This window comes from Microtus pennsylvanicus, chromosome 8, assembly GCF_037038515.1.
Source record: "Microtus pennsylvanicus isolate mMicPen1 chromosome 8, mMicPen1.hap1, whole genome shotgun sequence".
In the NCBI taxonomy this organism is placed as follows: Eukaryota; Metazoa; Chordata; class Mammalia; order Rodentia; family Cricetidae; genus Microtus; species Microtus pennsylvanicus.
This window is the reverse complement of record NC_134586.1, coordinates 104,887,280-104,905,560: the sequence shown is the minus strand read 5'-3', so window position 1 is coordinate 104,905,560 and position 18,281 is coordinate 104,887,280. Positions and strand designations below refer to the sequence as shown.

Below are 18,281 nucleotides of genomic sequence, written 5' to 3'. Positions count from 1 at the left end.
ATCTTCCTTCTTTGATGGGAGCATATTTCAATAACAAAGTATTTGAAGTGAAAAGCCTAGAGGCAAAAACCAGAGCTATGACTCTCAGAAGAGAAAAATATACTTTTCTTCATCTCTTTTTGAGGTTAGAAGTTAGACCCCACCAGGTAGTCAGGATGGGGTTCTTAACCCTGAAGACTTCCCCTCAATGACAACCTGTTGCCCATCATAGTTGGTTCTTTGAAAAAACCACAGAGATGCTGGGCATGGTGGTACCATGCCTTTAATTCCAGCTCTCAGGAGGTAGAGGCAGAAGAAGGCAGATCTCTGAGTTCAAGACCAGCCTGGCTTACAGAACGAGGGCTGTTACACAGAGAAACCCTGTCTCAAAAAAATCAAACAACAACAACACACAGACAAAAACCAACAACGACTACAACAAAAAAAGAAAAGCAGTTCGTGTCTGTGTCCCCTAGGGTCGCCTACCCTCTAAATGCACAGTGGAGTGCATGCTAATCGGCAGCTCATGGCGACATCCCCTGAAGTCACTCTCACACTGCAGTTCTGTTGAAAACCCTAAACAGGATCCAGACAGCTGCAACTTCCTCTCCTTACAGATTTCAGTCATGGAACTCAAGATAAACCAACTGAGCCTTGTTCTCTGCTCACTGTTGATGGTTCCTCCCCTTGGCAGCAACCCCAAGCCCATTGGAATCTCTTCAACAGACTCCTTTGCACCCAAGGAGACTATCTGTATCACATTGAAAAGTTGTATTTATGCTGGGCAGCGGTGGTGTAACTCCCTCTGTGGACTGGGCTGGTCTCGAGCTCACAGTGATCCTCCTGCCTCTGCCTCCCAGGTGCTGGGATTAAAGGCGTGTGCCACCATGACTTGGCCTGCATCTCACTTTTTATTTGTTTCTCTGTGTTGTTTTGTTTTCAATACAGGGGCATTGGAATGAAGAGATGGAACACGGCTCCCTACACGCTCAGCAAGGGCTTCATCATTAAGTTAGTCACATTATGAGGGGCATTTCCAGATACAGCCCTTGTCCATAGGGCTAAAGGAGTGGTTTTCAACACCCCAGTACCCATCCCCTCAACCCTTAGCTCTCTTTCATACTGGGGAAAAACCTGAAGACATGACTACATAACACCCCGGAAGAGCCTAACATGGTGACCCATAGATTTGCACTGCCAGTTTGCAAGGCTGAGGCAGAGCTTACTTTAAGATCCTGAGTTTGGGACCGCTCATGGTGACATAACACACACACACAAAACCCCTAACATACAAAAAAAAAAAGACAATTAAAAAAATCCAGGCTTTAGGTTTACTAAGCACAGTAATTTAGTGCCTCCTCCCCTCCCTTTCCCCCTCTAAGAAAAATAATCAAATAATTCCGAGGTGTGAGAAGACGGGTCTATCAAGTGGTTAGAATGGAGGTCAATGTAGTGGAAATGGAGCTGAAATAAAGGATTTGCCGTGAGAAACAGAGCTCAGACTTGCCCTTCATCCTGGACCCTCTCTTGCACAGACCTACCTTCCCTTGGCTTTCTATGTCTAGAGAGTAGTTCAGCTTGGCTGGAGGAGAATACACCTTCACTATAAAGACCTCTTGTTAATTAGAGGAAGTCAAGGGTACCAGCCGGCCTCCCTCAATCCATACACAGGAACCATACATAGCATCCCCCTTCTGGCATTTGGCAAGGTTCAGATATAGGTGACAGCCCTGATTATTCTGGGATCCACAGAGGTAGTTGGGTGGGTGGGGTGGCCCCAGGTCACTGTGTGCCCGTGCTCAATGGCTCCACCCGCAGCCACAGCCCGCCCTCCGCGCGCAGGATCAGCTCCGGCTGCCTGCGCGGCTCCTTGTCGTCTGGCAGGAGGCGGAAGCGCAGCAGTGTGAGCGCCAGCGCCACCTTCATCTCGCTCATGGCAAAAGTCTGTCCTATGCAGTTCCTGCGGGAGAGCGGGGTAGGGACTCTGACTACACTGGGACCCAACCAGGCACCCAATCTGACCGGTCCCTACCAAGCCTGATCAGCCAGAGGTGCAGGAGGGACCGTGACGCGCCTGGGACAGCACTTGGGCATGTGTAGCCCCAAAGCTCTTGCAGCCTCTGCGCCCAATTCAGACGAGAGCAGGGTTCTGAGCACAGAGCAGCAGCTCTTCACCCCGCAACCCCTACTCTCCAAGACCTTTGTGAATAAGTTGAGTAGAGAGCAGGAAGGAGACCCAGAACTCGACCATCTCAATTCCCCCCATTCCTACTGTCAGCCCCAGACCCCACTCCATTAACCCAAGCCTCTGCCCTCACCTGGACCCTGCTGAGAAGGGAATAAATGCCAGCGGTGATCTGTCTTTCATGTTTTCAGGATCAAAGCGGAAGGGGTTATAGACCTGCAGAAGACATTGAGCCAAGGTGGATGAGTAACCTCTCAGTATAAACAGGGACAGAGCCCAGAGTATTCTGAGGAAGGTGAGGTCTGATGTCTTAGGTCGAAGCCCTGCCCCCTCCCCATTATATACGAGACTAGGTAGTAAGACAGGCAGCACCTCAGGGTCCGGCCACACAGATGGGTTGTGATGAATCCCAAAGATGCTGATGAGGCAGGTGACACCTGAGGGAGAAGAGAGAGTTGTAAAGACAAGACTGTGTCACCTATCCAGAACCCTCCTTCCCTGTCCCATGGGCACCTTTAGGGATGATCCGGCCATCTGGAAGCGCAATGTCCTGGGTACAGCATCGAGAGATGACAGGGACCGGAGGATGCAGCCGCAGACTCTCCTTGATGCACATGGTCAGGAAGGGCAGCTGGTTCAGGTCGTCCCTAAAGAAACCCTTTGAACTATTACTCAAGGAGCAAGAGAGAGGCTGGAAACCCATGCGGATCAATGAAATATTTTCTCACTGTGCTCAAATAAGTCCAAGGTGAACCAAATATGTGGTGACTGGAACAACAGAGAATTAGGAAGTATTCTAAATTAAGACTGATCTCCTACCAAGTTGGAACCTTTGGACCAGTCCTTGGCCTGCTCCCTCCCTGGTTCCTGGAACCAAAATGGAGCTGAACACAAAACACAGAAGGGTTTCCTTAGGGAAGACTGAATGGATGGATGATTCAGGGGCCCTGAGCAGTACATAGATTGCCATTTTATTTTAGTTTAGTTTATTGAGACAGAGGCTCTCCACATAGCCTTGGCTATCTTGGAACTTGCTATGTAGACTAGGCTGACCAGGACTCAGAGGGCCTCTCGAGTGCTGGGGTTAAAGCTGTGTTCCCTACTGTACCTGGTTATTTTATTTGTGTGTGTGTGTGTGTGTGTGTGTGTGTGTGTGTGTGTGTGTGTGTGCAGGTCAGGGCTCCAGATCCAGTGGAACTTTGTTCCTGGTGGCTGTGAGCTACCAGATGTGGATGCTGGAAAGTTAAGAGCAGAAAGTTCTCTGAGCTGAGCCATCTCTCTAGCTCCAGGACACTTTAATGTCCAAATGTTACCTAGAAATCTCTGAACACAGAACTAAAGAAAGGTCTAGGGTACAGGAGAAGAATAAACAGTTGTGGTAGAAAGCATCAGTTGGAGAGAAAAGAGACTAGGGCAAGTACTTTCACTGAACTCGTGGAAAATGTTGCCATTTTTCCCCTTATACTTATCCCTGCTCTCTCAGCAATACAAGTTTTTCTGCTCCAAAGTCAAAAGCCATTTCTTGTTTTCCAGGCTTTATACCAGGTATATCCTCTGGTCCTACATTCTGTGTCCATGAGCAAATATAGGAGAGTCATCCAAAAGAGGGACTCTTTCTTACTTGAGGAGGAGAGCCAAGGAGGGAGGAATGAGCCAGGAAGACCTACACTCACCATTCAATCTCCTCAGGTTCTCGGCCCCTCAGCAGCTCCTGCACCTCCTGCCGGCAGCGCTCCTGGTATTCTGGGTGCCTCGCTAGGTTGTACAGGATCCAGGAGAGCCCACTGGCCGTGGTGTCATGGCCTGAGGAACAGACAGACAGGCGTGGATCTCTGCACGGCTTCAGCACTACTGGGTGGACAGCACCCAGGTAAAGAAACCCAGGAAAGGATGGGAAGGGGGAGGAAGGGTACAATGGAAGGATTCCAGGTCCTTCCTTACCAGTCTCAAGATGAAGAAACCCTGCCTGCTCCCTAATCCCACACTGGGACCCTCACCCTCAAACATGAAGGTGTCAGCCTCTGCTCGGATGTCCTCATCTGACAGCTGCTTTCCATCTTCATCCTGGAGACAAGGCAAAACTCAGTAGTTCTGAAAATTTCTGTTTAAACTATGACAGTCTTCTTTTTATTTTTATTTTTTGAGTTTCTCTGTATCACAGTCCTGGCTGTCCTGGAAGACACTTTGTAGGTCAGGTTAGCCTTGAACTCACTGAGATCCTCTTGCCTCTGCCTCTCAAATGCTGGGATTAAAGGCGTGTGCCACCACTGCCCAGCTAAACCGAGGCATTCTTTTTATGGGGGGGTGTGCGAAGAGGCTTGAGACATAGTTTTTCTGGAGCCTGGAGCCTGTCTTAGAACTAGCTCTTGTAGACCAAGCTGGCTTTGAACTCATAGAAATCTGCCTACCTCTGCCTCCCGAATGCTGAGATTAAAGACGTGCCACTACTGCCCGGCTTAAACTACGATATTCTTTTTTTTTCAGTATTTATTTATTTATTTACTTATTTATTATGTATACAATATTCTGCCTGCAGGCTGGAAGAGGGCACCAGACCTCATTACAGATGGTTGTGAGCCACCATGTGGTTGCTGGGAATTGAACTCAGGATGTTTGGAAGAGCAGGCAATGCTTTTAACCTCTGAACCATCTCTCCAGCCCCAAACTATGATATTCTTAAATGATATGTATATCTCTTGGCTGTTACTATTGGTACAATTTGAACTTCCCAGGCTTTTTGCTGGTTATCCTGTTCCTTTTGTTGGTCACAATTGGAAGGGTCAGGAACTTATACATAAAAATGTCACCATTGTAGTGACATTTCATTTGTATTTTAATAAATAAAGCTTGCCTGAAGATCAGAAAAGTAAAACAGCCACACTGGCTAGCCTTACAGCCAAGGCAGCAACGACAGACACACACCTTTAATCCCAGTAGCCACACTAGTTTGCCATAGAAACTAAGCGATAGTGGTGAATACCTTTAATCCCAGAACTAGAGAGGATTATAAAATGGGAGGAGACAGCTCTCGGGCTCAGTCTCATTCTGAGATTCCTAGAGGCAGGATCACCATTTCAGACTAACATAGAGATAAGAGCCAGTGACTGTCTGTTGTACTTTTCTGACCTTCAGGTTGAGCCCCAATTTTTGTCTCTGAGTTTCTATTAATTGTGCTACACTCCATGTTTCTGCTCGATGAGGAATTTCTGAGGAATGGACAACTTGATATGAAGGTGAGTAGGGCAACTGGCCTTGGAAATTAGAAGTAAAGCTTTACTCCGAAGACTCTTACTCATATTCAAAAGAGCTCGATCCAAGGATTCTTATCTTACCCATTGAAACATACTATGCAAATCTTTGCATTTTGCCCTGGAGAGAACCCATTCAACTCCAGAAGAAAGTTTTCTCTCCCCTTCCTCCCTCCCTCCCTCTTGGCTCACTATTTACCATCTTGAGGGGAACTGGACTCAGGAGTACTTGTTATTCTACATGAACCACAGATGATAACGCACAGCCCTTTCTCTGCAGTGTAAACCTTGCTGCACATACAGGTAAATACTTCATCCTCTGGAAAGGTGGGAAATGGAAAAACCATTGCTAACACCTATTCTGGTTGTGCCTGTTGCCGTGACTAATTAAGGGCTGCTGTGATCATTGATTTGGTGCAATTGCCTCTGTGTGTGTGTGTGTGTGTGTGTGTGTGTGTGTGTGTGTGTGCGCGCGCGCGCGCAGATATAAATGTCATATGGTGATGTATTGAACTGTAAAATTCTCAGGCTCTTCAAAGTTTCATCTTGGCAGTCTCGTGAAGCCTGCTTTCCAGGATCATCTCTAAAACCTGCCTATGCAGGCCATGACTTTCCCAATCCCACACACCCTGTACCCACAGTGCCCCCTGCATTAAGTTCAGGTTATTCGACTTAACATTTGGCATCAATATCCATCCTGCTTCTTGAGAAGCCCACCTTGATCAGCAGCAGCACATCAATGAAGTCCAAAGTCTTGGACTCAGCCTTGGACTTAAGGAAGTCATCCAAACCCTGACTGGGGAGGGTGTGGCGCCGTTTCTGGATGACGGTATCAGTGAATTCATGCACCAAGCTGCAGGCCTTATGGAAGCGCATCCCATCGCGGGTGAGACGGTACAGCAGGTCCACGTACATCAGAGGCTGCTGGTGCCTTTTGGCCACTAGAGCACTGAGCTCCAAGATGGCAGCAATATACTCACTGGGCTTCCTGCAGGATTCGGACAAAGGAGACAGCAATTTAAAATACTTGGATCTTGTGCCTCTTACCAGCAGCCAGGAGCCACTGTGAATGGAGTAGCCAGGAACAGTTGGCCACTGAGGCAGAGTGGAATGAGCCCTGAGTTCAGCTCTCAATGAATTCATCATATGTCTGTGAGCTGCCTCCACACCCTATGCCCCCAAACCACAGTGCAGACAGCTCTCAGTACTGACTTCATGAAGAGACTAGATAAATCAACCGTGGAAGCACCGATATTAATAGGTGAGCTGAACCCTAGACCATATTGGAAAAGAATGAGGTCCAATCTTAAGGAAGGAAGTATCATCAGCTCTGCTGTAACTTAGAATTATCTCCCTAAGGTATATGTGTGTGTGTATTCTTAAGCTCATGCATATATTATATATTTATTTATTCATATATTTATGTACTTAAAACTCACATATTTATTTATTATTTATTTATTTCATTGGCATGATGGCACAAGTCTTTAATCCCAGCACCCTGGAGGTAGAGGCAGATAGATTTTGAGGCCAGCCTAGTCTACATAATGAGTTTCAGGCCAGCTGAAACTCATAAATTGAGAACTTGTCTCAAAACTTTATTTATTTTTATTTTGTGTGTTTTGCCTGATGTATATATGGACCCTGGTGCCCTTGAAGGGCAGAAGAGTGTGTTGGGTCACCTGGAACCATAGTTACAGATAGTTGTAAACTTCCTTATGGGTGCTAGGAATCAAACCCAGGTCCCTTGCAAGAACCATCTCTCCAAGGCCCCTATAGAACATTCAAGGCCATAGAACTTCAAGATGTGGCATCTAGGGAGGAATTAGGGCATTCAGTATGCTTTCAGTGTGGATAGTCTATCAGTCTGCCTCTTTGTCTTTCTGTCTGTTTCTGGATGCCATGGGGCATCAGACTCTTTTAACCGGTGCTTCTGGCTGTGGTGTGCTGTTATACTGGCTCAAACGCAATGGAGCCGATGGATCATTGATTAAGGCTTCTGAAACCCTGAGCCAGAATAAGCCTCATTTCAAGTTCTCTCAAGACCTTTGCCACATTTTTGGAAATAGGACTAACACAAGCACTGACACCTTCATCGCCTCCCAGGGACCAGAGGCTAAAAGTACAACTTTCCTGGTCTTACACTGGTCTTACAATCTAGCCACTGCTAAGCTCTTGAGTTTCACTTCCAAGGTGCCGCCCACTTTCTACCCCACAAGTTCTGCTTGTCCCCATCTTTGTGGCTTTATTGAAACAATCCCACTTCCTGGAAGGAAGAATCACTTTCTCCTCTCTCAGGTCTTTCAGTGTTGGTTCTGAAACATTTTTGGGAGGCCACTCTGATCCCCTGACCAGTCCTTCCTCCTTTGGGTTATGAGGCCCAGAACACGGACTCACTCCTGACAGTGGCTGTTAAAGCTGAAAACACATTTCTGCAGACTGTCCAGAGTCATGAGGCTGACGTGCTCAAACATGTCCAGACGGGTGTTGCCTTTGGAGATCAAATGCTGCCACTTGGCCTGGACAGAAAGACAGAGGACTGGAATCAGACCTTGACTCCTTGAGACTCTTTCTAATCTCAAGTTGTGACCCAGAACCAGCCTCCTTATCTTAGGTTCTAGCCACACAGACGCAGGAATAGCCAGGGTTTGGGAAAGAGGGGGACGTTATGAAGCTGGGTTCCAGGGACTCACATGCATGATGTTGGTGCTGTCATTGAAAATCTTCACATAGGGCTTCAGGATGTTGAAATGGAAGGCGGGGGTCAGCATACGACGGTGGCGGATCCACTTGTCACCAGCACTCACCAAGAGCCCATCCCCTGAAGGAGCGGCCATAGTGTTAGGCAAGACTTAGCACCTTTCCCTGACTCCCTAGGATCCCTTTGTCCCTCATCTGCAGATACTCACCAAGCCAAGGCTTCAGAAAGCTGTAGAGTACCACATCCTTGAGGGCAACTGCAGCTAACATGAACAAAGACAGGCAGGGGTCATGGAGTGAGTAAGGGCAGACCACGGATGATGGCTTACGATCCTTTCCAGGAGTCTGCCCTTGCCCTCACCAGGCAGCAGCAGTAACAGCAGGAAAGTCAAAGGTACAACCTGACATGCTACATCATGCTGCAGCACTGCTTCCCACGGCTTCTGTATAGTCTAACATGTTGCCATACCTGATCCCATCCCAACACTCTGTGATATTTATTGGAACCTATGTCCTTGCCATCTAGGCACCTCCTGAACAGATATAAAACACTTCACATTGACACAAAAGGGTTAACATGACATGGCAAGGCCTTAGCACACGTAACCACCTTGGCATCATGATGCCTCAGGCTATAACATGGACCAGAGACTACCTGACAGACCTCTGTGTATACCTCAGACAAGCTGCTGACAAGGTCTGAAAATGATTATGTATGGTGTTTGAATAAGAATGTCTCCCAGAGGCCAATGTACGTGATTGCTTGTTCCCCAGCTAGTGGCACTGTTTCGGGAGGTTTAGCAGGTGTTGCTTTGCTGGATGAAATACCTCAGTTGCATTGGGTTTTTAAGAGTTCATAGACTCTAGCTACTTCTAGGTTTCTCCTTCTTCTCTGAGTTTAAGGTAGAGTACGCGACCTCTCGGTTTCCTGCTCTAGTCACCGAGCCTCTCCCTCTGAAACATAATCTAAAATAAACTCTGCACTTTATGAGTTCCCTTGTTCACGGTGTTTTATCACAGCAACAGAAAAATAACTAAGAAATTGTGGCTCTTGTAATTTCTAGCACTCAAGAGGTAAAAGAAAGAAAATCCAGAGTATGAGGCTAGCCTGAACTGAACAGCAAAACCAGCGAAACACTGTCTTCAAAACAGCAAAAGCTCAATTAATAAACCAGGGGTGGCCCAGGTTATGACCCACTGATCTCACCTGGAGAGTCTTAAAAATTTGCCTTGGATACAAGCCAGATGAAGCATCTATCATTTCTCAGAAGGACCCTGGGTCCCAGACATTAGCAACACAATCAGACATGAGACAGGACATGTCCAGGTTAGAAAGATGTAGGAACATCATTTTCATAGCCCAGTCTGTCTGCCTGATACAAATTACATTATCAGCTAGAGACCTCACTTGTGGGCAAGCTGGATCCAGCAGCCCAGTGCCCACCTGGAGTAAAGAGCATGGGCTTCGTGAAAGTGGGTGGTCTGGACTGACGCGGTGACTCGGTGGATAAAAGCACTTGTCATACAAGTCTGAGGACCAGACCACGAATCCCTTGAACCAGATGAGACAACACATGCCTGCAATCGCGGTGTTATCATGGTAATATAGGAGCCAGACACAAGAGGGTTGTCCACCTTCCCCTGAAGTTTGAGGTCTATCCAAGTGGTGTGTATATACAGGAACAGACAATGAGGGTCTGTGTCTCAAGCAAGATGTAAGGCAAGGGTCAACACCCGAGGTGCCCTCTAACCTCCACACATGTGCCACGGCAAATGCATGCCTGCACGCACACACACAAACATGACCTTCCATGAATATTTTAAAAAGTAAAGTGGGGTGAACGATTCAGGTGCTCAAGTTCCAGGGAATAATTGAAATAATTTGGCAGCCAGAGGCTGTCAGGCTCATGCCTGGCAAGGGACAGGCTGTGGTGATGCTTCTCTTTCCCTTCTCAGCCTGGTCTATCCCAAGATGGGAAGACGAGAATGCAAGAGAAAGGGGCTAGGCTGTGATGGGTGTCTTGCAGGGCGATTTCTGGACCCTGACAAGACACCAGTCAACATAAGGCAATCAACCAACTGGACAGGGTGGAAAGATCAACTCAGCAGAGTTGGATGGTATAGAAGTAATAGCCTCTTTGCTCTCTTTGCTCTGAACCTGGGGAGGTTTTTTTCTGGTTCTGGGCCTTGGTCTATATATTTCTGATGCCTATGGGGACACCTGGACTTGCCTTCAATATTCTTACTCATGCCCACAGACATGGCTTGAACAACTCCTTTCCAAGAAAGCCTTTGCACATATTCTAGCAGAGACCACACCCTTCCACTTAGCTATCAGGGCCCCACTCCCTCTGACAACACAAGGTTTGGGTTGTTCCTGTCAAGTGCTTTTCTTTTTTGGGAGGAGAGTTTTACACAGGGTTTCTCTATAGCTTTAGAGCCTGTCCTGGAACTCTGTAGACCAGGCTGGCTTCGAACTCACAGAGATCTGCCTGCCTCTTCCTCCTGAGTGCAGAGATTAAAGGCGTGAACCACCACCACCACCTGGCATCCTCGTCAAGTTCTGTCTCAAGAATTGACTTCCTCTAGGATAGGATCTAAGGAGGAAGACACCTGGGAACCTGGAACATCCCAGAACACCAAGCTCTAGGTAGGTCCAGAAAGGACAGTTGTGTGGGAGCTGGTAAAACTATGAAGAGGGCAGAGAGGCTGATGGGAGAAAGGAGGGACTGGACCACTATAGGAGCCATGCTGAAATATGTGGTTAAAAACTGGAAGCCCTCCGATTCCCATCACCGCCAGCTCCCCTGGGTACCTGAGGCATTGAGGATAGATCGGACGATGTCAGTGTGGCACAGAGTGATAGTGGGGAACATTGGACCGATCCACAGCATGAAGCCCTGAGGGTAGGTGGCTACCAGCTGAGTCAATGTCTTCATGCCCTGCTCTGTAGGAGTTATCTGCAAGCAACACAGGCACAGTCATCTCCTGAGGTGGTTTATCTCAGGGATCAAGTTGGCTGGGTTGAGAGATGCCCAGGTAGGGATGCTCAAGACCTCTGGGTGCATCTGCAATGATGTTTCAAAAAGAATTATTCTTTGCATTGGTAGGCAGTGTGGACAACACCATCCAAACCAGAGAAGGGGAAAATTTGATCCCTTTTCCAAAGCTGGTACATCCATCTTCTCCTGGCATCAGATATCAAAATTCAGGTCCTTGAGGTGATGCTGAGCTCTGGTGTCGTAAGTCTTTCTCTGCCCCACCTGCCAGCATCCAAATCATGACACAGAGACTTATTATTAATTATTAAAGTTCGGCCAATAGCCCAGGCTTGTTTCTAACTAGCTCTTATAACTTAAATCAACCCATTTTCCAGCCCTACAGAAAGTAATAGAAGGAAAATCGCAACCCAAGGAACCCAACATTGCCAACACTGCCTACAATAACTCAGGCATCTAGCGACCCTTCACCAGCACAACTCAAAGAAGGGAGACACACAAACTCTACTACCAAAAACAATAAGAATATCCGGAGTAAACAACTACTGGTCATTAATATCACTTAATATTAATGGGCTCAATTCACCTATAAAAAGGCACAGGCTAAGAGATTGGATACAAAAACAGGATCCACCATTGTGCTGTTTGCAAGAAACACATCTCAACCACAAAGACAGGCATCTACTCAGAGTAAAGGGCTGGGAAAAGGCTTATCAAGCAAATGGACCTAAGAAAAAAGCAGGTGTGGCCATACTAATTTCTAACAAAACTGACTTAAAACTTAAATCAATCAGAAGAGATGGAGAGGGACATTTTATACTCATAACAGGAATAATTCATCAGAATGAAGTCTCAATCCTGAATATCTATGCCCCTAATATAAAAGCACCCACTTATGTAAAAGAAATATTGCTAGAACTCAAGGCAGACATCAAACCACACACACTAGTAGTAGGAGACTTCAATACACCTCTCTCACCAATGGACAGGTCAATCAGACAGAAACCTAATAGAGAATTAAGAGAATTATTGGAGGTAATGAAGCAAATAGATTTAACAGACATCTATAGAACACTCCACCCAAATAGGAAAGAATATACCTTCTTCTCTGCAGCTCATGGAACATTCTCAAAAATTGACCACATACTTGGAAACAAAGGAAACAAAAAAATATCAGTGTCCACCTGTGTCTTATCAGATCACCATCGATTAAAGTTAGAAGGCAACAACAACGCTACCCCCAGAAAGCCAACAAATTCATGGAAACTGAACAGTCAACTACTGAACCACACCTGGGTCAAGGAAGAAATTAAGAAAGAAATTAAAATCTTCCTTGAATTTAATCAAAATAAAGGAGCAGAAGATTGGAAATAATCAAACTGAGGGCTGAAATCAACAAAATAGAAACACAGAAAACAGTCCAAAGAATCAATGAAACAAAAAGTTGGTTCTTGGAGAAAATCAACATGATTGACAAACCCTTATCCAAACTAATTAAACAACAGAGAGAGAACACACAAATAAATAAGATCAGAAATGAAAAGGGGGACATAACCACAGACACAGAGGAAATTCAGAGAATCATTAGATCTTACTACAAAAGCCTGTATGCCACAAAACTGGAAAATATGAAAGAAATGAACAGTTTTTTAGATAAGTACCATATACCAAAGCTAAACCAAGACCAGGTGAACGATCTAAATAGACCTGTTAGTCGCGAAGAACTACAATCTGTTATCAAAAATCTCCCTTCCAAAAAAAAGCCCAGGACCAAATGGTTTCATTGCAGAATTCTACCAGAATTTCCAAGAAGAGCTAATACCTATACTCCTTAATGTATTTCACAATATAGAAACAGAAGAGTCATTGCCAAATTCCTTTTATGAAGCTACAGTTACCCTGATACCAAAACCACACAAAGACCCAACCAAGAAAGAGAATTACAGGCCTATCTCACTCATGAATATCAACGCAAAAATTCTCAACAAAATACTTGCAAACCGAATCCAAGAACACATTAGGAAAATTATCCATTATGATCAAGTAGGCTTCATCCCAGAGATGCAGGGCTGGTTCAACATACGAAAATCAACCCATTTCTCCCAACAGCACAGACATTAAGGGCAACATTGAATAAATGGGACCTACTAAAACTGAGAAGCTTCTGTAAAGCAAAGGACACTGTCACCAAGACAAAAAGGCAACCTACTGACTGGGAGAAGATCTTCACCAACCCCGCAACAGACAAAGGTCTGATCTCCAAAATATATAGAGAACTCAAGAAACTAGACTTTAAAATGCTAATTAACCCAATTAAAAAATGGGGCACTGAACTGAACAGAGAATTCTCAGCAGAGGAAGTTCAAATGGCTAAAAGACACTTAAGGTCTTGCTCAACCTCCTTAGTGATCAGGGAAATGCAAATCAAAACAACTTTGAGATATCATCTTACACCTGTCAGAATGGCTAAAATCAAAAACACCAGTGATAGCCTTTGCTGGAAAGGCTGTGGAGGAAGGGGTACCCTCATCCATTGCTGGTGGGAATGCAATCTTATGCAACCACTTTGGAAATCAGTGTTTCGGTTTCTCAGGAAATTCGGGATCAACCTACCCCTGGACCCAGCAATACCACTCCTGGGAATATACCCAAGAGATGCCCTATCATATGACAAGAGTATTTGTTCAACCATGTTCATAGCAGTATTATTTGTAATAGCCAGAACCTGGAAGCAACCTAGATGCCCCTCAATGGAAGAATGGATGAAGAAAGTGTGGAATATCTACACATTAGAGTACTACGCTGCGGTAAAAAACAATGACTTCTCGAATTTTGCATGCAAATGGATGGAAATAGAAAACACTATTCTGAGTGAGGTAACCCAGACCCAAAAAGATGAATATGGGATGTACTCACTCATAATTGGTTTCTAGCCATAAATAAGGGTCACGGAGTCTACAATTGGTGATCCTAAAGAAGCTAAGTAAGAAGGTGAACCAAAGGAAAAACATATAGTTACCCTCTTGGCTATGGGAAGTAGACAAAATTGCCAGGGAGAAAATTGGGATCTTGGGGGTGGAGTAGGATGGGGGTAAGGGGAGATGGGGAGAGGAAAGGGAGAAGGGGAGGATGGGGGGAACTTGGGGAAAAAGGAGGATTGGGATAAAGGAAGGTTGGATAGGGGAGCACAGAAGCACAATTCTTAGTTAAGGGAGCCACCTTAGGGTTGGCAAGAGACTTGAACCTAGAGTGGCTCCCAGGAGCCCAAGGCGAGGTCCCCAGTTAGTTCCTTGGGCAGCTGAGGATAGGGAACCTGAAATGACCCTAGCCTATAGCAATACTGACGAATATCTTGCATATCATCATAGAACCTTCATCTGGTGATGGATGGAGATAGAGACAGAGGCCCACACTGGAGCACTGGACTGAGCTCCCAAGGTCCCAATGAGGAGCAGAAGGAGGGAGAACATGAGCAAAGATGTCGGGACCACGAGGGGTGCACCCACCCACTGAGACAGTGGAACTGATCTACTGGGAGCTCACCAAGGCCAGCTGGACTGTGACTGAAAAAGCATGGGTTAAAACTGGACTCTCTGAACATGGCGAACAATGAGGGCTGATGAGAAGCCAAGGACAATGGCACGGAGTTTTGATCCTACGCAATGTGCTGGCTTTGTGGGAGCCTAGCCAGTTTGGATGTTCACCTTCCTAGATATGGACGGAGGGGGGAGGACCTAGGACTTACCACAGGGCAGGGAACCCTGACTGCTCTTTGGACTGGAGAGGGAGGGGGAGAGGTGGGGGAGGAAGGGGAGAAGGGTGGGAGGAGGGGGAGAAGGGTGGGAGGAGGGGGAGGGAAATGGGAGGCTGGGAGGAGGTGGAAACTTGTTTTTTTTTTTTCTTCCTTTTCTCAATAAAAAAAAGAAAGAAAAGAAAAGAAAATCAACCCATTTCTATTATTTACTTTCTGTTTTGTGACTATGGCCTCGTCTCCGTAGTGTCCACCTTCTTGCTGTGTCCTTTCACGTCTCTGCCTTCTTCGCAGTGTCTTCTCTGCCCCCCAAATCCTACCTAGGTATTGGCCATTCAGTTATTTATTTATTTATTTATTTATTTATTTATTTATTTATTGTTTTTCAAGATAGGGTTCCTCTGTGTTGCAGCTCTGGCTGTCCTGGAACTCGCTCTATAGACCTATCTGGCCTCGAACTCTCAGAGATCCACCTGTCTTTGCCTCCCAAGTGCTGAGATTAAAGGCATGCACCAGCATTGCTCAGCAGCCATTCAGCTTTTTATTAAACCAATCTGGGTGACACATCTTCACAGTGTACAAAAAGATTACTGTACAACTCTCAAGTATTTACACCTGAACCCCTTCACACCCCTGAGTTTTCACATTGTTGTTCCAAGACTGAGTTGTCATAGCCTGGATTCCTATTTGCAGATGGCATAGTGAGGTATTCCTCCATCTTCACAAAGACATAAACCAATTCCCATAATGCAATGGACTTCCTCTATTCTACCCTGCTTTATATATATGTATACATATGTATGTGTGTACACATGACTGCAGATGCATGATCCTATGTCAAAGATAGACTGCACAGGTGAATTTATCTCTTATGGCTGCAATGAAGCTAAAGAATCCCTATTGCGCCGGGCGGTGGTGGCGCACGCCTTTAATCCCAGCACTCGGGAGGCAGAGGCAGGCGGATCTCTGTGAGTTCGAGACCAGCCTAGTCTACAAGAGCTAGTTCCAGGACAGGCTCCAAAACCACAGAGAAACCCTGTCTCGAAAAACCAAAAAAAAAAAAAAAAAAAAAGAATCCCTATTGCTTATTATTTTTCTTATACTTTTCTATGTTTAGATACATTCAGATACATAAATACCATGATATAACAAATTGCCTACAATGTTAAGGAAAGCACCATGATGTGCAGATTTGTACAACAATTGGTACCAGATAGCCTAGGTGCACAGAAAACCACACATAGCAGGTTTGTGTTAGTAGGCTTTGATGTCAGCACAATGGCAATACCAGTTCTGGACAAATTTCTCAGAATGTCCCCATCACTCCTTGATGTATCATTCTCTCTCTTTCTCTCTCTCTCTCTCTGCGCGCATGTGTGTGTGTGTGTGTGTGTGTGTGTGTGTGTGTACTACTTGTCCCCCTTCTTCAGAGAACCATAACTAAGTCACTTTTGCAGGAGCATCAGCAGGCGCCTTCTGCAGCCTCTGAAAGTGACACAGCTTCTGCCATAAGTGAACCTGTGTCTCGATTTTGAAGTGATGAAGGGAACCCTTGTCTCTTTCTGTTTTGTTCTTCCCAGGGACATGCCCAAGGCCCAAGTGTACATTTCAGGCCCAGTGGACAAGTTAGGTTGTGTACCTATGACCTTTTATGTCCTGACTGGGCCACAACATCTCCAGTTCTTCCCCTGGAGAAAGGGCCACACACCAGGGACCTCCAGCCTTGCCAGGTTCCGGGGGAGTAGAATTGATAGCAACTGCCACCCACCAGCACCCACTGGTTGGCCACCAGTCTCAGAGCACCTGGAACCTCTGTGCACAGCCCACACTGGGCCATTTGCAAGCTAAACTATGGCAGCTAAGCCACCTAAATGGGAGAGCAGATGGAACTCAAAGTTCAAAATGTGGGGTAAAGGGTGGGGTCAAGGAAGGTTCATGGAGGATGAGTGGACAGATTTTATCCAGGTAACACAACAACAGATAACACTGGTCTATCTTATAGAAGAACATGATAAGGAGGAAATGGCCCAGGGAGGGAGGTGGGGAGTCAGCCTGTACTCTGCTATAGCCCAGCTGTGCCCCACCTGAGCAGTTAGGGAGAGAGATCAAAGATCAAAGATCAATACTACAGAACTGTAGGACAGAGATGGGCTCACACAAAGGAACTGCCACAGTCCCCCCGGAGACCTCAACTCTAGCAAGCAGACACTGAGAAGAGGTCATGGGTCTTCACTCTGTAGATCCCATCCTGAGAACTTCTCAGTGTCCCCCAGTGTGAGGAAGGCAGTTGGAAATGACACAGCAGACTGGAGTGGGAGCCCAGAGAGACGAGAAGGGAAGGCATACCCAAGATCATCAGCTAACCCACTCCATCAGGCTGAGCCCCATTTCTGGCCCCTTAAAAGACTGTCCACTCTGACATTCCCCATCCTGATGCCACACTTACCATGCCCACATGTCCCAGAAGCCAGTTCTGTTTGGGAGGCTGAGGGAAACAACGAAGGCGACGGTAGCTCCCATACACAGCATAGATCTGGGTCAGAATTCGGGCCAGGAGCCAGAGGGCACCAATGGGCAGCAGGAGTTGCCATGGGGAGGCCCACTCAGGCCCCAGTGCTAGCCAGGACAGGCTCAGCTGTGACATCCTGCTGGGTGGATCAACAGCACAGTGAAGAACAGAGGTCCAGGAAAGACGCGGGAATCTCCAGAGACACTGGACAGAGGACAAAGCAGGGAGGAGGAGGAGGAGTAAGATCCAGGGAAGTGCAGGGGAAGGGGCTATAAGAGTGGAGAAGAGGAGGAAGGGAAGGAGGAGCACGGTGATGGGGGGAAGGGCCAGGGCTAGCAAAACAGAAGGAGAAGAGAGATTGATCAGGATTTAAGACCTCCCTAAATTATGCAAAACTAACCAGGGGTTTGGTTATTCAGAAGCTATCATGCCCAAGGCCAGCTGGCTCCCTGTGGCATTTGTGTGTGGCCAGCTGGCTTCTGCCCTGCCCTGCCCGGCCCTGCCCTTGGGTTGTACGTTCCCTACTCCAGATTAGGTCCCTACAACGTCACCGCCCCCCAGCCTGACACTTCCTCTCAGGAACAGCAATCTACCATACCTTTCCACTCCTCTTCTGGTACTCCTTTCCCCCTGGCTTCTGGAGGCTGGGGGGCTGGGCCATTCTAAACCAGCCAATCCCTGTCAAGCCTGGATGCCTCCTCCTTGCCTGGGAAAGTGGCCAAGATGGGGGTAGAATTAGCTTGGTGCAGAGACGAATCATCATAGACCGGCAAAACATGAATCTTAGGACTATTGCGGGACAAGGTTGATGCTGAGTTACATATTCCCAGCATTCCAGCTCCTCTGTGGATGTGGTACACTAAGTAAAAGGGTGAATTTGGGAATCCACAATCAGAATCTGACCAGCCTG

General features: G+C 46.6%; 1 protein-coding gene across 4 annotated transcripts; it reads right to left on the bottom strand.

The window, feature by feature from the left end:
• Positions 1-1,296: 1,296 nt before the first annotated feature.
• Positions 1,297-17,992, bottom strand: LOC142856582 (cytochrome P450 4F1). Of its 4 annotated transcripts, none has more exons than XM_075984203.1 (13): positions 17,970-17,992; positions 17,309-17,575; positions 10,928-11,072; positions 8,322-8,375; positions 8,106-8,233; positions 7,810-7,931; positions 6,130-6,400; positions 4,162-4,228; positions 3,838-3,967; positions 2,678-2,811; positions 2,537-2,601; positions 2,298-2,380; positions 1,297-1,939 (listed from the first exon to the last, which is right to left on the bottom strand). In XM_075984203.1, exons 2-13 carry the CDS (start codon positions 17,504-17,506, stop codon positions 1,762-1,764), a joined length of 1,575 nt encoding a protein of 524 aa, XP_075840318.1. In that variant the 5' UTR covers positions 17,507-17,575; positions 17,970-17,992; the 3' UTR covers positions 1,297-1,761. The 4 variants fall into 4 exon arrangements, with proteins under 4 accessions (XP_075840318.1, XP_075840319.1, XP_075840321.1 ...); XM_075984204.1 differs by lacking the exon at positions 17,970-17,992 and adding an exon at positions 17,772-17,800 and having other exon boundaries at positions 17,309-17,507; XM_075984206.1 differs by lacking the exons at positions 10,928-11,072; positions 17,970-17,992 and adding an exon at positions 17,772-17,801 and having other exon boundaries at positions 17,309-17,507.
• Between the last annotated feature and the right edge of the window lie 289 nt (positions 17,993-18,281).

Coding starts and splice junctions, on each gene's coding strand:
- LOC142856582 (XM_075984203.1), bottom strand. CDS start 17,506: ATGTCACAGCTGAGCCTGTCCTGGCTAGCACTGGGGCCTGAGTGGGCC. Junction 8,376..10,927: donor ATCTATCCTCAATGCCTCAG/GTACCCAGGGGA, acceptor TGTTCATGTTAG/CTGCAGTTGCCCTCAAGGAT. Junction 4,229..6,129: donor ATGTGCTGCTGCTGATCAAG/GTGGGCTTCTCA, acceptor CCTTGTCTCCAG/GATGAAGATGGAAAGCAGCT.